General features: G+C 46.2%; 4 protein-coding genes; 2 read left to right on the top strand and 2 right to left on the bottom strand.

Moving 5' to 3' along the window:
* The window catches only part of GSTUM_00006805001 (uncharacterized protein), a 2,807-nt gene extending 614 nt beyond the window's left edge, over nucleotides 1-2,193 (top strand). Inside the window, exons 2-7 of the mRNA XM_002838965.2 lie at nucleotides 1-638; nucleotides 899-971; nucleotides 1,056-1,075; nucleotides 1,185-1,247; nucleotides 1,349-1,420; nucleotides 1,520-2,193. The exon at nucleotides 1-638 is cut by the window's left edge and continues 387 nt beyond it. Of these exons, the coding sequence (XP_002839011.1) occupies nucleotides 589-638; nucleotides 899-971; nucleotides 1,056-1,075; nucleotides 1,185-1,247; nucleotides 1,349-1,420; nucleotides 1,520-1,793 (552 nt within the window). The 5' untranslated portion in view covers nucleotides 1-588 and the 3' untranslated portion in view covers nucleotides 1,794-2,193.
* Nucleotides 2,194-3,447: 1,254 nt separating this feature from the next.
* Nucleotides 3,448-6,390, bottom strand: GSTUM_00006804001 (uncharacterized protein; the record flags this gene model as incomplete). XM_002838964.2 has 2 exons in its annotated part: nucleotides 6,196-6,390; nucleotides 3,448-6,126 (listed from the first exon to the last, which is right to left on the bottom strand). Exons 1-2 carry the CDS (start codon nucleotides 6,226-6,228, stop codon nucleotides 3,448-3,450), a joined length of 2,712 nt encoding a protein of 903 aa, XP_002839010.1. The 5' UTR covers nucleotides 6,229-6,390.
* A 284-nt stretch (nucleotides 6,391-6,674) lies between these two features.
* GSTUM_00006803001 (uncharacterized protein) lies at nucleotides 6,675-7,875 on the top strand. XM_002838963.2 has 4 exons: nucleotides 6,675-6,863; nucleotides 6,928-7,186; nucleotides 7,243-7,542; nucleotides 7,645-7,875. The coding sequence occupies exons 1-2, from the start codon at nucleotides 6,853-6,855 to the stop codon at nucleotides 7,109-7,111; spliced, it is 195 nt and encodes a 64-aa protein (XP_002839009.1). The 5' UTR covers nucleotides 6,675-6,852; the 3' UTR covers nucleotides 7,112-7,186; nucleotides 7,243-7,542; nucleotides 7,645-7,875.
* Nucleotides 7,876-23,077: 15,202 nt separating this feature from the next.
* GSTUM_00006801001 (uncharacterized protein) lies at nucleotides 23,078-26,231 on the bottom strand. XM_002838962.2 has 5 exons: nucleotides 24,851-26,231; nucleotides 24,248-24,709; nucleotides 24,008-24,169; nucleotides 23,856-23,948; nucleotides 23,078-23,799 (listed from the first exon to the last, which is right to left on the bottom strand). Exons 1-5 carry the CDS (start codon nucleotides 25,968-25,970, stop codon nucleotides 23,576-23,578), a joined length of 2,061 nt encoding a protein of 686 aa, XP_002839008.1. The 5' UTR covers nucleotides 25,971-26,231; the 3' UTR covers nucleotides 23,078-23,575.
* Between the last annotated feature and the right edge of the window lie 481 nt (nucleotides 26,232-26,712).

Below are 26,712 nucleotides of genomic sequence, written 5' to 3'. Positions count from 1 at the left end.
GGGTTTGTGAGAGTTTTTGGGGGCATCACGAGAGGCCGTGAGAGGAGGGTAAAGAAGAAAGAGAGAGTTGGGCGCGCATATTGTGAATGGAGCTTGAAGGAGGAGGGAAGACAGCAGGAAAGAAAGAAAACAGAAAAGGAGAACTTGAGGAAGCGTTGAAAAAGGAGGAAGGAAAGAGGAAAGAGAGTTATAAGGAAATTATGCTCCTGGGGGACAAAGTGAGAGAGTGAACTGCCTGACGGAACAACTTGATCGAACAGACTGAACCACAACCCTTTCCACCACCGCCGCATACAACGCTCTCTTCCCCTCGACCTTTCTTCACCGCCTCTCCAACGTCCTCAACCCCCCCTCCCTCATTCCCTCCCACTCCACACGTTTCGTGGAGCCTTTGCCAAACATTGCCTTATTTTTATCTTTTCCCTTTACCCTTCTTCAACAAACCTTCTTAACTCTAGCTAGTCGTTATTCTCTCCGTCCCTCTCTCCTCCCCTCCTCCTTCTCCTCCTTCTCCTACACCTTCCTCCTCTTCCCTTCCTTTCCGTCCGTCCGTATACTTTGGTGTCCCGACACCCATCAGCATCCACCATGTCGGGCTTTTTCCGTCGCATCTATGATTGGCTACTCCGCATGTTCTGGTATGCGACCTTTTCACATTCCTCCCCCCCTTCGCTTGTCTCGTACAGTCCGTTGCTTGCTGCAAGATCCTGCGGTCGACAGAAAAGACAGATTGCCGAGCAAGCAGAGCAGAGCAGCAACGAGCAAGAGGGCAAAGCTCAGGAACATGGCGTCATCGACCCTTTCTACCAGAGAGAGGGCAAAAAAAAAAAAGGAAGAAGTTACAACGACGACTATGGGGGCTAATATGATTTACTGTTTTCTCTTATTTTTCTTTTAGGGCTACGGAGATGGACGTAACCATGATCGGGTTACAGAATGCCGGGAAGACGTCCTTGTTAAGAGTTTTGGCTGTGAGTTTCTTTTTAATCTCCTTCCCGGCGGCGGCGGAAATAGCCTCATGTTTGCTTGCTAACTTAACGCTTTTGCACTTATAGGGCGGAGAATTTACATACGAGTAATGTTTTTCGAATCCGGAACTTTTTTGTTTTTTTTTACGAAGAAAAAACTGAATGGAGAGAGCAATTTTGGAATGACTAACGGATGGTTTTCATTTGTTACTCTAGTTCTATTCCTACAGTAGGATTTAATATGAAGCGGGTACAGAAGGGCCATGTTACCTTGAAATGGTTTGCTTTCCCTTCCCGCTTTCCAATTTTGCCTTTAGCGGCGGATTTTTTTTTTTTTTAGTAGGAGCAAATAGCTGATTATGGAATGGGTGAACTTATAGCTGGGATCTCGGCGGCCAGCCGCGATTTCGCTCCATGTGGGAGCGGTATTGCCGGGGTGTGAGCGCTATCGTGTAATAACTCTTCCCTCCCTGCTCCTCTTTCCCGTGGACCTCATTTCTACATTGCCCCGACCTGCTAAACTAATTCGGGAGCGAACGGAAAATATACAGCTTCATCGTCGATTCAGCAGATGACTCTTCTATCCCCATAGCAAAAGACGAGCTCCATTCCCTTCTTCATAAACCAATGCTGAACGGAATCCCGTTGCTGGTACTGGGCAACAAGTCTGATCTCCCGGACAAGATCGGTGTGGACGAGCTGATCGAGGTGATGGATTTGAAAGACATCACAAATCGGGAGGTTAGCTGCTACTCGATATCGGCGAAAGAGGAAACAAACCTGGACGCAGTGCTTCAGTGGTTGATTGGCCGGGCGAAGAAATGAGGGCGAATTTTTCAATATTTTTTTTATTCTCTTTCGCTTCTCTCTTTCCCGATTCTTATGCGGGGCTTGCGGGGGAATATATATAGTTTGGGCGGACGGGATGGATTGATATCTGGGAGTATGAATACCTTGAGCGTGGATGAGGCGGGGAGCGCCGATGTGACGAACTTACGAAGTGTGATGGTGATCTGTAGGCATTTGTTAATACACCTTTTCTTTGCTATTTTACTGTTTCTTTTTATACTTTTTATCAAAGCTTTATTAAAGCTTTTTTTCCCTCTTTCGTTGAAACGCTTTTTAGTCACTTTTGGTCTACTTTTGGGAGCTCTCTTTGAGAGCAGCAGTATTAGCGTACCTAGTTGCCTACCTACTTACTACCCATCTACTATCTATCTACCAACCTGCTGTCGTACCTCTGGGGGCTTTGAATTGCGGTAGGTTCACTGCGCTTCTTGGAATATCTGACGATCTTCCTCCGACGATAGCCTTTCTCATGAGCTGGAATTGGTGAAAGGTAGTTCCGGGTTCTTAGCTTCTACCTTCAACCCGTATATGATGCCACCGTTGATCCGTCCATTGTAATTTTGCCCCGTCTTGCGGAACCGCCGGACGACTATTTGGAATATAGTATGCTGGATCATGAAACGTCACTCGCCACCCTTGGTTTTGGAGTGGTAGTTGAAGATAGCGCAGTAGATCACATCACGGTAGATGGGCCGACTCTAGCCACATAGCCATCTATCCGTCCGGTGGATGCGAAGGAGAAGGATCCGCACAGTACCCTATTTCTTGGCCTGTTCTTGACAGAATTTTTTTCTTTACTGGATGGAATGGGATGGAATGGATGTCTAGGGGGGGTTTGATTTTTTAATTTTAACTTTGTCGTGCTTTGTCTGGGTTTGTATCGAGCTTCTAGTCGTCGTGACAACCGTTATACATACAATATCGGTAATGATATTGGGAGATTGTTTTCAGCTGGCAGACTGCAAAGTATCATATTGTGTATGACAACACCTGCGCTAGTCTATTTCGGCAAGACATTCCCTCTTCCCCCACTCTCGCTCAAGGAGAGGAAGACCAGAATCCAAGTTTACACTTGTACGATATGATATACATCCGCGACCAGGAAATGACAAGGACAAAACTAACCCGGGATCTATGATGCGAGTATCATAGCTTATCTCTCTTCCAGCCCGAGAGAGAAAATACCGGTGCAGTAACGACTCACAACCGAGTGATGCAATATGTCCCAGAATTTTCCAAATATCAAGCTATGACACGAGCGTGCATGGGTGGCATGTTATTTATTGTGCTATGGTGTTGCACCCTTCGTATTTCTGGTTGGTCCTTGGGTGATGACTTGCTTGCCGTTTTATTTTGAGTATGGTGCACTGGTCCGTTCGGGAGCACTCGGCACTTCCGACACTTGGGGATTTGCCCGAAGGGGGGGGAGAAGAAAACAAAAGCTTGAATGGTATGTATAGAGAATGGCAAGTGGAGAAGAGGAGCTGGGGGAGAAAAAAAAGAAGAGGGAAGAAAGAAAAAAGAACTACCATAAATCCCATATAACACATAAGAAATAAAAACTACCCTAACTGTCAAAGTTGCCAAAGTATCGAAAAACAAAAACAGAAGAGGAATCCCAATAGGCCAGCTACCCATTGCCAAAAAGCCTCCTCCACCCTTTCTTCTCCTCTACCCTTGGCGGCGGACTCTTGGTATGAGCGCTGACGGGCTTCACCCCCGATTCGGGCCACGTTTTCTGCTTCCTAATGGTTCTACTTCCCAGCGCCGCGTTATTCGCCGTAGCATCAGGTACCTCTACCGCTGCCGCCACCGCTAGCGCCGCACCCTCACTTCTGCTTCCAATCACGCCCGGTTCCTTCCCTTTGAGCTCATCCTTCTTCTCGCTCTTCCCGAACCTGGCCCAGAAGCCATTCTTCACCTTCCCCACGTTATCCTTCTCTTTTTTGGGAAAGGCGCCGCGGTTGGGTCTCTTCCTCCTCAGTTTCCCTTTCCCACCAGCACCCGGGCCAATGGCAAAATCTTCATCGTCAGAGCCTGCGAAGCAGCTTTGGAGTGCGGGCCGTCGGTATTCCTCATCCTCGTTGGACGAATCTGGTATGCGGCTGGTGCCACGGAGGGTAGACTTCATTTGTTTTCGCTTTTGTTTGCGGAGGGGTGCTGGCTTTTGGTGGGGGTCACGGGGAGCGGAAGGGGGGGGGTCGGAGCGCATTGTTGAGCGCATGCCTGTACGTGGTTGGCGCGGATGCACTCGTTTGAAGGAGGATATTGAGGTCATGCTTGCTGTATCCGAGGAAGATGGTGAGGTGGAGTGGGTTCGTATGGGGGATTGGGGGCGACAAGAGGAAGAAGGGGATATGGTGGAGGTGTAGCCGGGGATGAAGTCCGGCGGGAGGGGTGGGGATTCCCTTTTGTGGGATTTTGTGGGATTTTTTTGTGACGTTTGAGTGCCGTTTTGAGGATCTGGGGGGTTGGTAGTTTGGGTGTCGTTTTGAGGATCCGGGGGGTTGATAGTGCCTGGTTGTGGCTGCGTACGAGGGACGTGTGGTAATGGTGAAGGGGCCTCCTGCGAGCCGGCCACTTGCATGATACTAGGCACTGGAGCACCCTTGCAAGAGCAATCGTCGTAGGCGTCGGAGTATATGCTTGCTCCGTCGCTGTCACTATCGATGTCCTCCCGAGCCGGTGCAGCAGCATTGGCAGAAGAAGACTCGCCGGCTGGGAAACCATCAAGAGCCTGCGCCGCCGAACCCATCGCCTCATTCTCACCCTTCTCTAGAGGCGTAGGGATCACAACCACCAACTCCGGAACAGACCTCCCAAGGACGCTACTAGAAGGATTTGTCTCAGGCGGGGTATACCCCAACCGTCCGTCTGGTGGACCTGCTGTGTCCGCCCTATGCTGCTCTAGCCGCAAGTCTTCCTGAGAGCTACTGCTCGGGGGAGGGCTAATGCTGTATATTGCTGGCGGGAGTGATTTGTTCCTCGTGTTTTTAGCATTCCCATTTTGCGGGGCACCCCGCCCTGTTCTCCGGATGCTCCCGAATACGGGTGGTATCGGAGGGGTGGAGTCTGTGGATATTGGCGCACGGCTATGAATGAAGCTGGCAACGCTATCTTCATCTGAGAAGCTGACACGGGTTTTACGTCCGGAAGGTGAGGACGGGGGGTTATTCAGGTGGGTATTCGCGGGGACGGGTGGAACAGGAGGTGGTGATGCTGGATGATGTTTCAGTGCACTCTTTGCTGGGGAAACTGATCTTGGGGGGGGGGAGTGCTTGGTGGGCGTGTCCTCCGTTGTGTTGAGTGAGAAATGGGTTCTGCTTGGGGAGAGTGACCGCTCCCGGCGACGACTTTGGGAGTTACGTTTTCTTGTGGGGGAAGCTGACGTGGTGTGGGTGGCGGCTCTTGGAACAGAACTGGCTTCATGGACTTTGTTGTTAGGCCGCCGGGAATTAAATGTCTCATCCTGACCCTCACTGCTCTCCTCCGCTATCCTGGGAGGCGCATTATTTCTAATAATCCGCCCCGCAGCCCCCCCTCCATCCTCCTCTGCAATGCTTCCGAGCTCGCTTCCAGTGGCGCTACAGACAGACTCAGCATATTCCGCTTGACACACATTCTCATTTGCCTGTTGATTTTTTCTCCTGGTTTGCGCCGTTAAATCAGGTTCGGGTGACCTTCGGCGAAACCCTTCGAAATATGACGGGGGAACCGGTTTGGAATCCCTTAGTGATCCACGAGATAACATACTTCTTGCTGGTGGAGCACGTTTCGACTTGGAGCGTTTCTGGCCCGACATAGTAGGGCCTCGGAGTGTCGAGGGGAACGACAGATTGCTGGATGTGCTCCGTATAGAGGCCGATCGCCAGATATTTGAATCCTCCTCGCTGTCGCCATCATCGCTTGATGATGAAGGAAAATATCCCCTAGCCTTTCCGTTCCTAGGGTGGGTACCTGTTGCTCCAGAGTGTTGGTGATATTGCTGCTGCGCCGGGGGAGACGTCGGGGGCGGCAGTTTCGGTTTCCGGAACCTTCGTCTTGTCAAACTACTCGTGCTGTGACTACGCTGTACCCACCGTGGTCCATTCTCGCTATCCGATGGTGGTGTTACCGAGGAGTAGCTCCCGCGGCGCTGAAGCATGCGCTTCGTTTGTATCGTGCCTGGGGGAGTCGGGGTAACGGTGACATGGCGGAGAGCTGCTCCGGCGGCGGCGGCTGCGAGGTGGGGATCCAGGGAGGAGGTGTTCGGTCGGTATACCGCTGTGGCTGCGATAAGTGCTGCGGATGTTGGCTGTGTCGGTCGCCTCTAGTGTGAAAGGGTTAGAAGTGAGTTAGGGGGGGGATTTGTTTGTTTATGATTGGATACAAAACATACGGAAGAAGAACGACCGCGCCGGTGATTGTACATCGCAGTAGTGTCGGTACGAGTGCGGGCGAAAAGGGGACTAGTCCCGGGGCGCAATTATTGCGCTGATTAGAATGGAGTGCGCCGCAGAATAAGTTGAGCACGAGACAGAATGCTCGACAGGAATCAAGTAGAGCGCAGGCGACGGGTGAAAAGGGAGATCGCAAGGTGGGAAACCGGATAGTAGAAGAGCGAGAAGGAAGGTGAGAGAAAGTTTATTGAAACAAGGAGAAAAGGGATAGAGTATTTTGAAGGATTGACCGATGTTGGATGCTGGGGGGGTTGCCTGTTTGGAGAGGAAAAAAGAGAGTGACAGAGGAAGAATGCTAGAATCTCAACGGTCTTTTGGTGACACCAGTTCTTCTTGCGTGCCCGATGACATCAACGGGTTATCCCTTGGTGTGTATTGGCGGAACCAGAATCAAGATCGCATTCTACCTAAAAAGGTGGAACGCCCACCTATTCGAATGAATTTTCCGCAGATCCTCCTGGTTGGAAACGTTTATTGGCCGGGTCACCATCAGAAGACCTCCGCCATAGTCTACCTCCTCTATCCCTCTAGCTAAAATTCCGTGAAACTCGGCATACGAACGAAGGGATGTGGTAGGCTGGGAAGGGGTCGAGACAATGGGTATTGAGTAAGTTATGAGTAGTCCCAGCGCGCTCCAAATCACCAACTGCAGCGCATAGACTAAGCGTTAGACCAAGAGAAAGACCGCCTGTAACTATCGGGCAATTATGGTCACACTATGGTGAGTTTGAGATAGACTTCCGTACGGTTCTAATCGTGGTGTGTGCTAGCTGCTCTACGTACAGTACCTGTTGTGTATCCAAATCGACCAGCATCGGTACCTGTATGCGAATCCCTACCAAGGATGAGTTCTAAGGGGACTGCTCGAGGATTTAGTAGTAACTTCATACGTGCAAGTGAAAGTCTACTGTGCCGATAAGTCTCGAAGGGGTATCATGAGCCCTTCAAATTTCACAACTAAGGCCATTGACGTTCTTAATCTACAGAAGTTATCCAATGATTCCCTCTCAGGGCGAGGACCCTGCCTGCGGTGCGTCAAATCTCTGCCGTGTACTTTCTACCCTGTAAGATGTATATAAGTCCAGATCAGCCTCTGGTTCAGCGCGAGTTTGTGCAGATATGTGTATGGTGGGACCTTGAAGTTAGGAAGCTTTCAGCAGAGGGAGTTGAATCCCGTCTTCTTTCCACCGACCACGAGCCAACTTTATCAGCGCTTCACTTGCAACAAAAATGCTGTAGGGGTCGGAAAAAAGCCATTCTGTTGGGCTTGCCGGATAGTGATTTATGTGAGCTTATTTTATTTTTATTTTTTTGAAATTGAAGTGAGGATTTGGGCGGGATTCGCCTAGTCTACGGCCGGAGGCTTATTCACTTCCTCTCACTTACAGTAAAAACCGAGAATCTTGCTATGGACGTTGGAGTTGCCTCTTCTGGTAAGGTCTGTTGCAGATATTTTCTTTTTTACTCTGTCTCAACCCGGGGCTGGGTTGGAGCGGAATCCCCACGAATTGTTTTCTCGCTTTAACCCAAATGGAGGAAAATTCTGGACGTCCTAGCGTCGTTCTCAATTATTGTTTTCGGAGGGGGGTTTTTTTTTATATAACGGTATTGGCCCGGTTGCGTTGACAGAAGGCTAGATAAGTTATGAGTCCCAAAAATTTCCCAAAGTTATGATAAAAAGTCTGTGAATCCAACTTGGCACAATTTTCCCAAGTCCCTATGGGCTTGATGCTGTCCCTCACAGGCATCTCTCTTTCCCTGACGAATTGGGGGGTGGGGGAGGCATATGATATGATAGATACAATGGCGCAGATTCAAGGCTCCGGCTCGGACCGCTGCTATAGCTCCCATGATCCATAATCCCCCCCTTTCCCACAACCATACATCGCACCAAGTTAGCATATTCGAAAATTCCAGCTCAGCTCTACAGTGTGAAGTAGAAAGACAATTTGAGAGAGCAGTTTCCACACCTTCCACACCCTCCACATTACCATCCCCCGACAAGACGCTTTGACTCCAAGAGAAGAATACGAAACCAATCCCAACTGTCAATTTCCACAGTCCAGTGACATATCTTTTACCCAAAAAACCAACATCCCCCCCCCCAAAGTGAAGCACCCCCATTGGCGATATATGGGTATGAACGAGGACATTATCAAAGCTTAACAGGCACTCGAAGAATTGGCTCACAGGATCTCACTCGGTGGTTATCCATTGTGCTTGCTTGTCATGGGTAATTCAAGAGAAGTACAAGCTTAGTGAGCTTAGTGGGGACTGGGGACTGTGAGAAGAAGGCAGAAGAAGTTGGCGGGATGAAGCGACGACTTTCTTGTATATCCCTCTATGCCTATGACCGTAGTACTTATGCCAATGAGAGGTATCTATATACAGTGGTCCGAGTCCCAATACCCCGCGCTCGGCATACTTCCGTCACATTGAAGCGTATCTTCAATAGACTCAGAGATTTCGAGGAACGCAAGGCATAGGGCTGTCATTTTTCATCACGGACATCGCCAGTCATCTATCGTATGATATTCTATCGAGGAAATAGCGGTAATCCGAAAAGTGGTTTGACCCGGCAGTACGGCATAGTACCCGCAAAGCCAAGACCGGGTTTGCTTCTCTATCTGACCTTCAAGCTCGTATCTCTTCCCCCGGGGCAAAGCCCGCCCCCTTTCACCCTCAATTCTTACGCGCATTCTTCCCGCCGAATATGTGGCCGGTTCTCATGGATGAAAAAGCACGGGTCGGGGGGGGATGAATTATTACTCTCAGACTTGACCTGGGAGGGGGAGTCGTTGTGGTGTTTTTTTTTATTTTTCGCAATAGGGTGGACTTAGCAAACACCGAGGTTCTCGGGAGAAAAAATATATGACATTTTTGCTTCAGTTTGCTATACATTCGTATATCTCAGTGGAACCCATCCATTCATCTACCCGCCTGGTAGGTTACGCGTTTAGACAACTGGGTAGCGTATTGATCTGGGCAGCGGGTCGGGTGTAGAAGTGTATCACTTTGTGAGTGGATTTTGTTCTAGGCCTCATGACGGGGTGTTTGATAGAGTCAAACGTGTGGATTTGGCTCAAGGGAGGAGACCTAAGATACTGTGCTATTGGGCATTGTCTACTGGTGCGGTACTCATCTGGTGACGCTCGCCATGTCGTTAGAGGTCAATTCAGACATCTATTTTTCTAGTATACTTTCTTTCCGACACGCCCCACCTGATCCAACGCCCTATCCCTATCCATTTTCCCATCCATCCATCCATCCATCTATCCTTCGTTCCTTCGTTCCTCCTTGAACTACCACACGCACACCTAACCAAACAAACAAAAGTCAGCACCCAAACAATCCCATTCACAAACACTCTGGGTTAGATAGGGTGCTAACAGTACTAACCTCACACCCACTGCCCCCAGTTCCAGCTCAAAAAAAGGAAAATACCTAGTTCCACCACGGCCAATACACTCAACACCATCAACAGGTTATGAGCCCGGGATTGGAAATACCCCCTCCCATTCCCCAGCCAAAGCAAGAGAGGAGATGAGAACCGGGCGATGAGAGGACGTACCGGTACCTCCAATTCCGTTCTCATAACCTGTGGAAGGTGGGGGGTGTATTGGCGGTGGTGGTGGATGAAGGAGGGATGCGGGGTAGACGGTGTTTAAATACAGTACTAGGGGTGCCGTGGTCTTTGCTGATAGTGGGTTAGCCCTAATGTGTGAAGTCACTCTTGCGTATGATATGCCAGGGTTTGGTTGGATTCTTGTATGATAGTTGAGGTGAGTGGTAACGAGGGGTGTGTGTGTGTGTATAATAATACGTAAGGGGTGAGTGCATGAGCAAACACGTAAGTATCATATTATTAGTATAGACTATCCAGCCCTAGAATTCACCTAAATCTAGCCATCCAGCGAATCTGAGGAGAACCTGAAGGTGAGATCGTGGCGTACAGAGGTGGGGAGTAGGATTGCCGGCGATTGTAGGGCTGCTGGGGAGAAGTGAAGTATAGTACGTATATATGAACCGCGGGGGGGTAACGGGCACAAAGGAGGTGACGGAGAATTTTCCCCTCTGGTGCGAAGCGGTAGGGTTACCGAATTTCATTGCACCATATTTCAAGAACAGCCTAACAGTCCGCACTGCCATGATCCCATAAGGCACCAGGGTTCACAAAATGGCCCAGATCATGTCCCGTATTGCGTTATGCCTACTCACCAAACGGGCAGCTGAACCGTGAAACCACACTCAGGGGCTATGATACAACATCAGATGGAGAGCTCTCGAGGAAAGTTGAAATCCCGCATAACTTAACGCTAATCGCAGGTCAGCACTCGGGGCCCACCCGAGAAGCTAAACCCACCTCCTAAAGGCACAATGGATAAAGTTCAGCAACACTCCTGGGTGATTCCAACAGATTATGAGCCCGGCATTGGCCTTACTCGCTGCTCGTCAAATCTTCCCCTCCCTCTGCTGGAAGTGTCTAGGAATGGATAGAGGCAGGTGAGTAGGCGAAAATGCTTGAGGAAGCAGAGGGCGAGGCCAATGCCGTGCTAATATCCCGCAGGATCCAGCCGGGAAGTTCCTGGCGGGGGAGAAAGAGAGGCAGGAGGAAGGGGAGGGAGGTAATTTACTTATATATGGGGTGGGATACGTAAGAGATAGGTAGATCTGTGGAGTGACTGCTTTGGAATGATACCTCAAGGAAAACGTGCAAAAGTGTCACAATCCGGAGGGCACACTGACAGGGTTCTCATCGGCTCGATGCGAAATTCAATAATAGGAGACCAATAAAGGAACACAGGCCAGCGGGAAGGCCCCGTGACCTGGTTCCTTGATCTGACCTATGACACTATAGTCGAACACCCCCAATACCCACTTCAGAACCACTTTTATGACTTCACGAGAGCACGATTTTGTAGCTGTGCCCCTCAAGCGCAGCTTTTGACAAGAGTAGTTTCAAGAACTACCGTACACCTTTCAGCGGTTTCGCGGAATCTGAAGCCTCTGACGGGACTATTGGTAACTCACCTCGGCCAGACTTTCCAACCCCTAAATGAAGTGAGGACCACCGATTGTCTTGAAAAAAGAATAGAGGAGAGCAATCATATTCGGCCATGAATATGCCGGTACCACTACCCCCAAGTTACTGTAATCAATAATAGGGGTTCCGGCCGAACAGGTCACACCACAATCATAGATACTGGTAATGCCTTAGCCTTTGTGTACTTGTACTGAGATGGGGGCTTGGGGGGGTGAAGGGTATCTCAAGAGGACAGAAATCGAACACAAGATGGCCAGACCCAAAAGCACAAGTCGACAAACGACTATGACATCATAGCCAGACCGGATATTATCCCACCATTTGTCCAGCTCTTGGAAGTCCGGTTCACAAAAGGCTCTATTATAATCCCATACCAAGCACTGAAGAAGCCTTGACTAGACTGTCTACTTCTAGTATACCATACATCAAGTGCAAAATACATCTTCAACAACTTTTCATCTTATAAACAGGTATTGACAATTGAAGTAAATAGCAAGTATGCCAAGGTTTTCTCTACTTTGAATGATGTTAAGCAATCTTTGAAGTATGTGGCACTACCGTTAGGTACTATATAGTTTAATGATAGTAATAGTTTAACAATAGAATTACCAAGAAACTGTTATTAACAAAAAAATTTCTTCTTCTTTTCATGCTTAATTTTGATAATATTGTATTATGTGAAGGGTAGATTGATAAAGATATGAGAACCCAGTAAGCAAGACATAAAATCTGAAAAGAGGACAGTTAATAAATGTTGTAGTACTAGTTTATAAATTCAAGAAACAAGAATAATTAGTTTAGGAATGCTGGAAAGTTTATCAATCTTATCAGAAGAGAGAATTACTAAAGTAAAAAATAATAGTTATCTAGCAATTAGCTTTTTACTAGTATTTTAATATATTTAAAAAGATTAAAATCCTATAATACTACTAGAATCTGAGTTTGTATATAACCTTGATTCTTATACTTCACTATTGTGATTTATTTATACTATGAGTTATATTCAATTAGCTATAGACTTGTTACTTTCTTTAAAAAGAAACTAAGTACTGTACAAAGATGCTCGAAAAACTAAATATCAAATATAAATTATTTCATAACTTTAAGAATCTTAGGGATTGGGTTTAGCAGTATTTAAAAAAGTAGAAAAAACCTTTTAATACTGATATTTATATTTCTAATAGGTTAGAGATTAAAATTTGAATTTATCTTAAATGAGGGTAATATATAGTAACTTGGATATTATGATATCTATGATTTCTAATAAGTTTAAGAAATTGAAGTTAGTGTAACGATCCCTCTTTGGATAGTTAGTGCTTGGCGATGGGGAACGATACTTCTCTTCGTGTCTTTCTTCTTCTCTTTGTCTTACGATAGCTCTAGGCTTCTGCCTACGATACCGATAGTACAAGACCCTTGTCTTCTACCGGGAACGCCTATCGTAAGCTTTCTCTAACTCTTCTTCGTAAAGCTCCTTCCTTGGCATAACGATAACGTTGCAATAAAGGTAAAGATTGTACGGGTGTTTTATATTCGTTAAAGTAATAAGTAGGAAAAGTACTTAGAACAAAGCGTGAAGAACCTATCTTCCTCGGCCGCATCGGCCTCCTTATATAGTGTTCTTCCCGCCTTTAGTCATGTGACCTAAAGTGGTCACATGTGCGAAACTAAATCATAACAAACTAATCATATGATCAAAGTGATCACATACTCAAAACCCATGACCTCATAGCGAGGTCATGTGCGAAACTCATAAACCAATCATAACACAATAAACAAGTCATATGACTCGACTGAGTCATATGCATGAAACCCATGATATCATAATGAGGTCATGTATGAAACATAAATCATATGCGCAAGGCTTGCCCGTAAGGCACACTCGTAAGGCATACTCGTCAGGCGCATGTCCCATGACTCATACTTGAGCCATGTGCGAAAGCATCACAAATCCCACACATAACTAATCATATAACCCGAATAGGTCATATGCATGAAACAATAACATACCTGTGACTCATACCCATGTGTCATGTGAAAATCCTTTCCTCGCTAAGCCACGTTGGTGACATTAGCTCCCCTCCTCCTAAACCTGAGTCCCATCAGGCTTTTTCTCACAGTTTCAATAGTTCCTGTCCTGCCGAGCGCATGGTCCTTCTCAGCTTGTGGAACTTTTCATCTGCCGTCCTCCATCTGACCCTTACTGATTTCAGAGTCAGATTCGCCATCTTGATCGTGTGCCGCTGATTGTCGTTCAGCTGTCTAAGCTCCGCGATCGTTTTGTCGTTTGCTGAAATTGTGGCCTCGGCTCGGCCCAGTTGTTCTCGGAGTCCCAGGATCTGCCAGTGTAGGCTCCTAACATCCGGTTCCGTGTCTGCCGAGGAATTTTGGGTCCCTCCCTCCTTGGACCGCGTCCTCATGGCCCATGCCTTTCTGGCATCTTCTCCTTTCAACTCTTTTCGGCTTCCGTCCTGCTGCGGGTAGAATCCCGCAGATATTTTTTGTGCCCTGTGCATTCTGCACCCATTCTGAAGCATTGTTGCCAATACTTCAGGACATGGTCTGGGCGTGCGCCACGCTTTCGACATTCCCTTGGGAACTATCCCGAGCCTTCCTTGTCGCCAAAGTGTGTTTGGCAACCGTCATCGTAGCATACAGTCCATGACATGGCATTATGCTGTGCTTGTCTTTCCCTTTCCTTGAGTTCTTCGTCGGTTGGCCCCATGAATGAGTATTCGGGGCTGGTGGGTGTGGTTTGGCGGGGGCTATCGCCCCAGCCCTTGTGTTGCTACAATGGCGCGGGAGTCTTTCCCTCTCCTTTATCTTGGTTGAACATGATCGTCACCTGGGCCGGGCTTGCCTGGGTATCGCTGGTGGAAGGTTGAGATGGCATCTTGTGCGTTTTCGAAGTTGTGTGCGAAGTACCAAGTTTTATCGTGTTCAGGAGAATATCCTGTCCACTTGGCTCGGTATTGGAGGTGACCGTGGAAGAAGCGGGAATCGACAATTTCATCGAGCTTGTATTCTGGTTCTCTGTCGAGTTCGATTGGAGGGAGAGGAATAAGTGTTTGTGAAGGAAACTTATTGTCGTTGTGTAGTTCGAGGAGTGAGATGTGGAATGTATTGTGTATTCGCATTGAGGAGGGAAGGTTGAGTTTATAAGCTCGGCTACCCACTTTTTCCAGTATCCGGAATGGTCCTATTTTCTTGTAGTCCAATTTCTTTGATGGTCATGTTGTATGAATATTACGTGGTGTTAGCCATACCATATCTCCTGGTCGTATGTTCGGATCTGGTCTTCAGTGCTTATCATATTGTTCCTTCTGTCGTTGTTGTGCTTGACTCATTTCGTATTGTAATATTTCGTGTAGTTTCCCCATATCGGTTTTATCCAGTATCACATCATTAATCGTATGATATGTGGTCTGACTTTGTGGATGTTGTCCGTAGTTTGCGAAGAAGGGTGTCGTGCCAATTGTTTCTTGCTTTCCATTGTTGTATGCGAATTTGGCCATAGATAACAGCTTGTACCAATCATCTTGCTGATAGTTGACATAGGCCCTTAAATATTGTTCGAGTATCGCATTTACCCGTTCCGTTTGTCCATCTGTTTGTGGGTGGAATGCTGTGCTCATTCTGTTTTGTATCCCCATTTCTCCAGTTACTTTTTTCCATAGTCCTGATGTGAATAGTGTTCCTCGATCGGTAATGATATTCTTTGGGAGGCTGTGAAGTCGAAAGACCTCTCGGAAGAATGTTTGTATAAAATCCCTCATGTTGATGTCTTTTCTAACCGGAATGAAATGGCTCATTTTGGTCAGACGATCCACGACGACCAGGATGCTATCGCAATTCTCCAATGCTGGTAGGTCCGTGATGAAATCCACAGTAATTGTTTCCCATGGTTGTTTGGGAACTTCGTTTGATTTTAGTAATCCATATGGTACGTGTTTAGCCATTTTCGTCCTTTGGCATATGTCACAGTTTTTGACATATCGTTTGACGTCTTCGCGCAGTCCTGGCCAATAGAATGACCTCGTAATGAATTCGGTGGTTTTAGCCATTCCTCTGTGTCCTGCCGTTCGGATATCATGGTGTTGTCGTATGATGTTTGTCCTTATCTCCTCTTCTTCCGGGATCCCTTGTTTTCCGTCGTACCACATATTTCCGTCATTCCATTGGCATAAACCCAGAGCAATTCCTTTTATTTCTTTTTTTCCTTCCTCCAAGGCTTCTCTTATTGTCTGAATTGTTTTGTCTTTCTGGTTTGCATTCTTAATTCCTCTTTCCTCCATTGATGTGAATTGGATAACCTCCATTGCCGCAAAGTAGGTTTTTGGTAATAGTGTTCGTGTTTTTTATTTGATTCTTTCGTCTTCTTTCATTTGTGGTTTGTCGCTTGCAATCCTTGTGAGAGCATCTGGTTTTCCACTCTCTTTGCCTGGTCGGTATTCGATTTTGAAGTTGTATTTGCTGAGGTGTTCCATCCATCTTATCTGGTGGTCGTTCAGTTCTTTGGTAGTCATGAACGGTACCAGGTTTTTGTGGTTGGTTAGAACTCGGACTGGATGGTCGTTGTTCGAAACATATCTTCTCCATTCTTTTAATGCTTGAACTATTGCTAAGAGTTTTTTGTTTGCAACATCGTAGTTGCACTCTGCGGGGCTCATTGTCTTGGATCGATAGGACACTGGCCTCTATTTTCCATCGTCGCATTGTTGCGATAGTATGCCTGAGCATACATATTTTGAGGAGTCCGTCTCGATCATTGTCTTTCGGTTTGGGTTGAAATGGACCAATATGGGTGCTGATGTTAGATGCGTTCGTATTGCATCATATGCTTTTTGTTCTGTTTCTCCCCATTCCCATTTCTTGTCTTTTTTCGTTAGGTTATAGAGTGGTTTTGCAAGCCTGCTAAATCCCTCTATGAACCTTCGATAAAAGTTGCAGAATCCCGTAAAGCATTGGACATCTGTTTTGTTGTTTGGTTTGGCCCAATCCCATATGGCTGCTGTTTTAACAGGGTCGACCTTGACTCCACTTTGATTGATAATAAATCCAAGGTATTCTGTTTCTTCCTTATGGAATTCGCATTTTGTTGGTTTGATCTTCATTCCTGATCCTTGTATTGCCGCCATGATATTGCTGATATCTTCTTGGTATTGTTGTATGTTTTCCGAGTATATGAGTACATCGTCCAAGTATACGATGCAACATATGTTGAGGTACTTATTAAGTACCTTGTTGATCCATCTCTGGAATAAAGCCGGTGCATTGGTTAGCTCGAAGGGCATAACCAAGTATTCGAACATTCCGTATCTTGAGGCGAATGTAGTCTTCCATTCGTCTCCTGCCTTGATGCGTATATTGTAGTATGCGTCTTTGATGTCGAGTTTGGTGCAGTATTTTGCTGATCGTAGTCTGTCCAGTGCTTCCCCAATCAAGGGTAGTGGATATCGGTCCTTCTTGGTAACCGAATTGAGGGCTCTGTAGTCCACGCATAGTCTCATTTTTCCATCTTTCTTTTTGACGAATAGTATTGGGGATCCTCCTGACGCGAAAGAGTCTCGGATCCATCCTCTCTTTAGGTTTCGCTCGATGTACTTCCTAAGTTCTTCGAGCTCTGCTTCCTCTAGGGGGTATAACTTCTTATAGGGAATCTCTTTTGTCTTTCCCGTTTTTTCGTCTTTGTCCAGCTGAATTTCGTGGTCGATTCCTGGTCTTCAAGGTGGTAGCTCCGTAGATTCCTCTTCTTGGAATAGATTTGTGAATTGGTGATATTCTTTTGGAACCAATTCTTTCCATCCTTTTTTGCTTTGGTATTTCTTGTCCTGAATTGCTAGCTCTGTGCTAATGTTGATTTTTGCTAGAACCGCTTTTTCGTCTTCGTATGTCCATTTGAGAATTCCTGTTGTATCTCCTCTTCGATAATATCGTCCAAAGGCTTATGCTGTGATCTCTTTAATCTCAATTCTTTTTGTTGTATCGAGCTGGTTTTGGTCCGTACTTCCAAATCCCTTGTTTCCTCTTATGGTTTCTTCCAGTTGATCTACTTCATACAGATCCTCTTTGTTGATTTTTTCGATTATCAACTATGCGATTCGATCGCCTTTCTGGACTTGGTAGTCCTCTTGAGCTAGCTTGGCCAGGACCACTTTGATTTCACCGGTATAGTCGACGTTGATCACCCCTGCCATAGTCATGAGTCGGTGTTTGACTGCTAGACCACTGCGGGGTGCTATTCGTCCATAGGTGCCTTCTGGGAGTCCAATGGCTATTCCCGTAGCTATCATTACCTGCCCGTTGGCCGGTATCTTGATTCCTTCGTTGGCATATTGGTCTTGTCCTGCTGCCCCTTTAGAACCCTATGGTAGGCACTTTTGCCTCTTGGTCCAGTCTTTATATCCGGACCCTCTTGTCTTGCCGCATCTCGGCAAACTTTGCATGCAGAGTTTCTTCCTCCGCTTCTCGTATAGGTATTGAGTAGACCACAGGTGAACTGTTGAGACATTGTGTCGCACATAGTTCGCTTGTAAAAGTCATCTTGTTCTCATTCCAATCGATCGTTGGATTATGCTTCTGTAACCATGGCATACCTAGGACTATCTCATGGTTCTTCAGATCTGCCACTTGAAAGGTTGCCGTTTCCCTATGGCTGTCAATGTCCATGGGTACTGTTGCCGTATGGGTTATAGGACCCATAGCGCTTGGTTTTCCATCCGCTAAGTAGACCTGTCTTGCTTTCTTCGCTTGTTTGGTGAGGAGGCCGTATTTGTCGCATATTTCTTTGTCGATGAAGTCTTCAGTGGCCCCCGAGTCAAGCATTGCATATATTGTTGTTTCTTCGCTTTCTCTGTTGTATATCTTCGTTTTGATCATCACATGATCTCCATCTTCTTCTCCTCTTTGCGTGTGTAGTGCCGTGTAGTAGTTTGCTAATTTGATGGGTTTTCCAGGTCCACATCTTGGCTCTCCCAGACCACCGTTTACTGGGGACCCTCTTTGTTTTCTGCCGGTGAATCCTCTGCTATCATTTCGCGGATGTTGCTTCTGTTCTGATTTTGGAAACGATTATTTCCAGTAGCTCTGTTTCCCTGGTATCCGTTGTCCAGTCGGCTTCTGCATTCTCGTATCCGATGCCCTGCTTTTCTACACCTTAGGTATAGTTTCCCATTCATCCTTCTGGCGTATTCTTTCTTAGACAGATTCAGAGCAGGCCCTGCTCTTGACTTGTCCAATTCCATCGGTTCACCTGGTGGTAATGTTCGACTTTCTCCTTGAGGTGCTTGCGGTTTGAAGGTCCCGTCCACATTCCTGGATGATTGGACCACCCTATGTACTATAGTATTTTCCGAGTTGCTCTGAACCATGTTTAATTTGCTTTCTTTGTCGATTGCCCATCTTGCAAATCGTTCGGCTGTCGTATAGCGCAGGTCAGAGATTCCGCATGCCTCTCAAAGTCTCTCACTGCAGTTTCTCAGGAGGATGATGTAGAGAGTCGCATCATCAAACTCGGCCTCGTATTCCAACAGTCGACATTCGTTCCAGTATGCTGAGAACGTTTGTTTTCCTTGCCGGAGTTTTTCTAGCTTTTGTCTTGCTGTTTCTTTGGCGTTAGGGTCTCCAAATTGTTCAAAGAGTATCGCCTTGAACTCTTCGTACGTGACCCATTCCCTCTGTTTCCGTCCATCTTGGAAGGGCATGATCTATTGTCCTGTGAGTCCTCTGAGTAGAGATTCCACATATGGAATCTTAATTTCATCACGGTGATCTCCGTATCGCTTAACTGCAAAATATTCCTCGCATTGCGCTAAGAATATTCGTAGCTTATCTTCAGCTCCTTCGTATGTGTCGGGCTCCTTTGCTTTTGGTCGTTAGACATTTCCTTGCCCTGTATTTCGCGTGGCTGCAAGAAATGCCTGAAAATGATTTTCAGTCATTCCAAGTATGCTGGTTCCTGGTGCCGGAGCAGCTGGGGCCAGTGGCCCAGGTACTGCGGATCCCGACATTCTCTCGTATCGTGGCATTCCAGCAGGAGAGCTATCGACTGGTAATCCTTTCTCTGGGGTTACTGGGCTTGCTGCTCTCGAGGATTCTGCTGAGACTTGATCTAGGGCGTCGCTGAATCCTCCTAGATTAAGATTTTGATCGTCGATGTCAATATCTCCTTCCCTGTCTGGGTTGAAGGATGCCGTCTTGTATCGTTTGGCGTCGCACTAGGTGATGCTTTGTAATGTAACGATCCCTCTTTGGATAGTTAGTGCTTGGCGATGGGGAACGATACTTCTCTTCCTGTCTTTCTTCTTCTTTTTGTCTTACAATAGCTCTAGGCTTCTGCCTACGTTACCGATAGTACAAGACCCTTGTCTTCTACCGGGAACGCCTATCGTAAGCTTTCTCTAACTCTTCTTCGTAAAGCTCCTTCCTTGGTGTAACGATAACGTTGCAATAAAGGTAAAGATCGTTAGGGTGTTTTATATTCATTAAAGTAATAAGTAGGAAAAGTACTTAGAACAAAGCATGAAGAACCTATCTTCCTCGGCCGCATCGGCCTCCTTATATAGTGTTCTTCCCGCCTTTAGTCATGTGACCTAAAGTGGTCACATGTGTGAAACTAAATCATAACAAACTAATCATATGACCAAAGTGATCACATGCTCAAAACCCATGACCTCATAGCAAGGTCATGTGCGAAACTCATAAACCAATCATAACACAATAAACAAGTCATATGACTTGACTGAGTCATATGCATGAAACCCATGACATCATAATGAGGTTATGTGCGAAACATAAATCATATGCGCAAGGCTTGCCCGTAAGGCACACTCGTAAGGCATACTCGTCAGGCGCATGTCTCATGACTCATACTTGAGCCATGTACGAAAGCATCACAAATCCCACACATAACTAATCATATAACCCGAATAGGTTATATGCGTGAAACAATAACATACCTGTGACTCATACCCATGTGTCACGTGAAAAACCCTTTCCTCGCTAAGCCACGTTCGTGACAGTTAGTTATTTCAATAGAAGGTATTGATTTAGTCCTGCTATAAATACTAATTATGTTAGAAGTACTATATAATATAGAAATACAAGATATTATCATATAAAACTTAATACTTATTATTTCTTTCTTAATATAAAAAAGAAGTTTCAATTAAGAGGAATGTAGATATGATCTGAGGGTATTTACTACTCTTGTAGGATCTTTTTTCATAAGATAATAATATTTCGTATTTCTTAGATAATTTTATTTATCATTAGCTATTCTCAAATTTTTGCATATTAATAGAGTATAAGTACAGAAATATTTTAAAATTCAAAAATTTACTGTTAATACAAGTTACAGGCAAGAAGTATCTGAATATGAGACATGAATAGGGAGGGGTAACCTGGGGGGGGGGTAAAATGGGGGGTGCAAGGATGTTTAGTAGCTAGGAATTTATTTCTGAACCACATGGCTACTGAAGGACAAGGTCAGGAAAGTTAAAGATCGTGTAGATATTTATAGAAAAGTACAAATAAATAGAGAGAAAAAAAGAAAAAGAAAAGAGAATTTTCACCAGCAGGTATGGCTACTGGAAGCTGCAATAACTACAGTAATACGCTCTGGGATGGAATTAATATATCCTATAAAATCAATACCAGTAATCTCATTCTATTTCTTATAAATTACATTAGCTATGTCAAATAGCCCAGTAGGTTGAGGAGATTATTTATTTAATTAATCCTTAAGGGTCTGCCAAACATTTTCTATAGGATTTAGGTTCCGGGAAGAAGGGGGCCACTGGAGGCAGGGTATTTGATATTTGTGATGAACCGTACTTGTATGTCAGGCTTGGTGAGCAGAAGTTCTATCTTCTATTACCCAAATCTGCTTACTCTCTCACAATCTCTCACTCTCCTACCTCCAAAATGGCCAAAAGACTGGCCTTAAAACATGATCCACATAACTACTTGCAGTTATGTTTTCCCAATCTTCTTTCTTTCAGAGAATCAGAGATGCCTTCTTGTCCCTCAGTATTCTACCTCATATCATAATACAATCCAGCTGGGGAAACTGGGAGACAAGACAGTTGTCCTCATACTCTTCTTTTAAATGTCAGGTTACCCAGGTGTAACCATGAGTATCTGTCAGTCAGAGGTAGCACTCATCAGTCTATAGTACCTGATGCTAATCCTCTACCATCAAATCATGATAGACTAAAGTAAAAGCCAGTTGCTGTATCTGTAATAAGACTCTATAGAGTACTATTACAGTTAGCTAAACCTATGTCTATACTGGTTTTAAGAAACTACCGCAGTAGGAATGGAAATAGACTAGAGTCTATCAAGTAGGGGTACTGTTGGTTAGGTATTTCAGTTGGACATACTATGACATACTAAGAAGTACATAGGTATGATACTTGTACTAGAAACTTTTCAATAAAATTTTCATTTAGAGGAATTATTAATCCTAATTTTTTTATTATATAATATTATTTTATATTCACAAATTTCACTTACTTTTTTGTGGTTATTAAAAAATTATACTTTAAATTACCACTCTTCTGCCTTTTTCTTGCCCCGTATATACATGTAGGCTCAGCTAACAGTAATTAGATTTTCTTTATATCTCAATCCAGTTTAGTATTTCTAATACTTCCCATTAATTGGTAGTTCAGTTTCATCATAGATATGATGAAGAAGACTCTAGATGTTCATGAGTTAAGAGAAATAGTTCCTCAAAAAGAGCAGAATGGCCTAGAGAATCAACCTCAGAACTTGAAGACTTAATATATTCTTAACAATACATGGAGAGAAGCTAATAATAAGCTTAAGAAATAGGAAAAGTAGGAAAAAAATAACAAGTGCATAGAAGAAAGATACTAAGTGAACTGAAGCGGGTGACCAACATGTCGGAATCTCTTCCATTATAAAAACTGGATACTGCTGTAAAATTTTCTTATCATATGCATCATAATAAATCTATCCTTAACCTATTACTGTTGTTTAGCCCCGCGCTGTTTCATTAGACTACCCCCTACCAAGTACTTTGAAGATCATTTAGCATTACCCAAAGTAGTGGTAACAATAGTGGTAAGCTTGGCACGGTCATCCACCCCTTCACATTCCAACCCATTTCTGCAAGTTATCAATCGCAGAAGCTTACTCGACCACATTGTGAATGTGTGCGTTCCGGAGTAGGAGAGAAGAAGCTTGATTTTTCAAATACAAAGCGAGAAGAGATACTAATATACTACATCCACTGAGCAGTCACACCGGACACTGTGCCCTATACTACATAGGCCACCTTTGGAACAAGACGCAGTAGTGATACCCTTATTCCGACATTCAACTACAAGAGGTACCCAATACGGTAAACCACTTATAATTAGATTAGGCGTAGTCACAGATTGAGAAAACAAATAAGAGTCTTGTGACTAAAGGAAAGGAAAAGGAAACTACCTCTGTACGGCGGATAAGGACTAAGTCCAACACACATTTCCAGAGCGAAATGCGGGGCGGGCGGTCAGATTCCAGGTCCGATACCTTACTCATAGCACATATTCTGAACCACCCGGGCATCACGTTAATCAATGGGTCGCGGTGGGGCTCGCCACAATTCATTAGTATGATACCGTAGTCTACCAATCACCACAATTCACTAGCCATACAGTAGTCTACCAGCTATGACACAATTCCAGTGCATCCTGCACTAAGTACTTGCCCCCCCCCTTCACTGAGTCTACGGCGGACTTCAAACCACACCTGAGTAATTTCCAATGTATACATATTTCTCACATGAGTTTGATTTCTGTGACTCCGTACACCTCCCATCCCCCTGCCTCCTGCCCTCGCACTCGCATCTATTAATTTAACAAAAGAGACTTTCAAAGACAGTCCACACTTAACTGCAAATACCATAATTTGCTACACACCCCACCTTTGCCTCACGCCTAGCTTACTACGCCGGTGACTCCTGATACCCTAGACCCATGCTATCTATACGTACACCATGCCAAAACAAAATATAACTCAGGGAAATGAATAAAGGAGAATAGACAAAGTTGAAATCCCACACGTCCTCTATCCAAAACACCCTTTACTCAATGAATAACGAAGAGACAAAGAGATGAAATAAGATGGAAAACTTCAGTCGATAAATAGGGAAAAAAAAAAACAATTAGCCAAAAAGGGACATCTAGTCCGAAAGAAATAATATATGGACTAGACAGGTCATTGTATCCTCTACTCCCATCACCTCCAGCTGGTGCCTGAAGGCACTACATAATTTTATAAACCCTCTTAGCGATAAAATAGCACAAAAATCCAAACACGAGTAGGCCGGCCGTGATGCACCAGAACCAATTCAGGTTGTCGATCTCCTGGCCAGGGACCAGCACGTTCATGCCCCAGAGGCCGGTTATGATGTTCATTGGCAGGACGATGGTTCCCAGGACTGTAAGGCGGCCGAGGACGTCCGCCGTTTGTTCCTGGCGTTCGTTCACTGGAGGACTGTTAATGGTTGAGATGTAGGGAGGGGGAAGGAAGTGGAAAGGATACTCTTGATGTTAATCTGTGCAAGGTAGTTCGAATGTGACCTTGATAGGATTTTCTCCATGTGGTTCAAGTTACCAACCATCGTTACAATGTGATCTTCCCGCCTAGTGAGCTCACCCAATTCTACCTATCCGTAGCATAGGGAGGGAGAGTACCTTGAATATCGCCCAAATACAGCCCAATCTCACTCCTAGGCGCTACTTCCCACTGCTCATTACACCTCTTCGCAAAACCCTTAATCACATCCGCTTTGTTTCCTAAAAGTCTATACAGTCCCATAACCTTCTTGCGTGTATCGCCGACCCGCTTCAACATATCTCCGTCGCTCTTCTGTTCCGCTCCGTCCGAGGCACTACTGCCCACGTTGCTCTTCTTATCCGAAGTGCCATCCGAACCAGATCTGAGGTGCATTTGCAGGATAGCATCATCAATCTCGTCAACTTCTTCTTCCAAAGATTGAATTAATGGAGCGAAGGCGTCGGTGATATCGTCGATAAGCGCATACGAGATCCAGTCCGCTGACACGGTGATATAATCCTTCAATTGCCGAATGCGTCTCCGGACGTTTGCTGGATGAGGGGTGAGTGAGAAGTGGAAACTTATTACCCCTTCCCGGAAGACGACAAAGTAGATGTTTACGGGCTCGAGATATTCCTCGCTATTAGTGTCTTGCTCGAAGGTGCGATAGGAGACTAGATAATAGCTGCGGAATAGCTCTACCTTTTCGCGGGTCTCTTGCATCAGTATATCTTCCGAGGTCAGCGGGTGGATCCCAAAGGCTCGAATGAACACCTTCATCTCGGCGTCGGTGGGGTTCATGACGTCTAGCCAGAAGGTTGGCCGGGGTCCGATGCGTACTGGAGGGGTATTCTGTGGGGAAGCGCGGGCGGGAGAGCCGCTTCCGGTAGTTCGCCCGTTGCCGTTACCGTTTTCCACCTCCGATTGTGGGTGTTCGCTCTCATCATCTGAGCTATCGTCTAGAACCCGAGGCTCGGGACGGAATAAATCTTTAAATGTTTGACCAGGCTGTAGCAGCTCTGAAATTGTATGCGAGTGGATAGTGGCCGGCAATTCATCATTGAAATAAGTGAATCTATACGGCTCGTCCTCCACCTCCCTATGCCACCCAGACTTCCTAGGCGCACGTAGTCTCCCACCAACATATACAGGCTCAGCAGTTTTCTTCGCTCTGATCCCTTCACTCCTCTCCTCCTTCTCCTCCCGGCTCCACTCCTCCAATACCGGCAGATCCGGCCACTCGCGCACCCGCCGTCTAGCCGCATGCACGCTCCCACCATGCAAAGTCGCAACCTCATCGTCCGTAAGCCCATCATCTACAGGAAAGCACACATCGGCTTCTGCCGTAGCCTGTCTATGCCCCGGGCCAAACTCCTGCAGGGGCGTAGGGCATGTAGAATCTGGGTACCCATGATCATTAGTCGCGTCCCCTGTAATATTAATTATCGCATCACCCTCCCGCAAAGACCTACTCGGCACTCCCAACCCATTAGTATAATCCCCAGCGCCCATCATTCCCAGCACAGGCATAGGTCCCAAGCTAGGGCTCCCCGGCACGGAAGGTGGGAAATTTACACCTCCATAGTCTCTGGAAGCCCCGGCCAACGGCGGTTGTAAATTTGCAGAACGCCGGCCAGGCGGTGGGGCCATGGACCCCGCAGTGGATGGTCTAGATCGTTTACTCTTCCCCGGGGACACCGGCGGGTCGATATCTGCCCCTTGTGCCGACCTCATGGAGGATCCCAGTAGAGGAGCATCCTCCTTGTCCCCGTCGTCCTCGCTCTCCATCTCCCACGGGAACCCGCGGGAATTGAACCGACAAGAGGAACCCGATGGCCCTGGTGTAGCGGACATGTTCGAAGGGCCGGCTGGCATACGCAATCTGCTTCCTGAGAAGACTGGAATCGATGAGTATTGCGTGCTCGATCGTCGCGGTCTCATGGACTGCTGTTCTCGATGGTCCAGTAAGGCTGAACTCTCGATCGAGGTGTTACTGAGGTTCGGGTGAGCGAAGAGATGGGACGGTCTACTGCGAGAAGGACCACCAGGTGAGGTGGTGGAGTCTTTAGGTGAGTCTTGATGTTGGGGGCTCGAAGACATGGGGGAGGTTGGAGTGGTCGACAGCAATAGCTGCAAGAATAGTGGTTGAGGCTCTACGTGTTCGACCGTGGGGTTTCTCGTGACCCGAGCGAGGACAGGATAACAAACCCTCCTGCCCCCGAGGTGTCGGAGGCAATTATTGGTGCGGGATTTCCGGGGGCCTTTCTCTTGGGGATCGGCGCGGTGGGGGTGAAGCCGAAGGTGAGAACGAGGAGGAGGATGAGGATGGAGATGGGTATGAAATGGGCTGTTAGTTATTTGGGACGGAAGTGGTGGGTGGGAGGAAGGGGTGCAGACGGGGACATGAGAAGAGGCTTCGCTGTCACACAATCAAATCAATCAGTGAATTGGCTGCATTTTATGCTTGGAGGATAGGCTCCTGTTCTGTTGTTTTTCTTATGCAATCGAATCCTACCAATTCAGACAAAGTAAGATGGTGTACCGTACTAGTACTAGCGCGTGCTAAATACAGTACTGCACTCTACAAGTACGAGTACAATACAGTACGAGCACAAGCACCGTGCCAGAAGTGACAAGTATGGTATAGTATAGTACTCGTATGGCGGTGATGATCTTGGGGGGGGAAGTTCTTTAGGTAAGGTTTACGGCATCAAAGTATGGTACTTGTACAAGTATCCAAACCAAGCAAAAAACTGTGTCCGACTCGCGCGCGAAGTTAGTATGCTGTGCTCGAGTGAATGATAGTGTGAGATAATTAACTTACCCCTCTTTCTATAAATCC

The sequence above is a fragment of the Tuber melanosporum genome (assembly GCF_000151645.1).
Source record: "Tuber melanosporum whole genome shotgun sequence assembly, scaffold_3, strain Mel28".
NCBI lineage: Eukaryota > Fungi > Ascomycota > Pezizomycetes > Pezizales > Tuberaceae > Tuber > Tuber melanosporum.
Note: the sequence above shows the minus strand (reverse complement) of the source record. Positions and strands in the feature narration are given on the sequence as shown.

Bases quoted from the DNA above. Each gene is read 5' to 3' on its own strand.
- GSTUM_00006801001 (XM_002838962.2), bottom strand. From the start codon at position 25,970: ATGTCTTCGAGCCCCCAACATCAAGACTCACCTAAAGACTCCACCACC. The intron at 23,949-24,007 runs GTACTCTCCCTC...CTAGGCGGGAAG, and splicing joins GTATTTGGGCGATATTCAAG to ATCACATTGTAACGATGGTT. The intron at 23,800-23,855 runs GTATCCTTTCCA...ACAGTCCTCCAG, and splicing joins TGCACAGATTAACATCAAGA to TGAACGAACGCCAGGAACAA.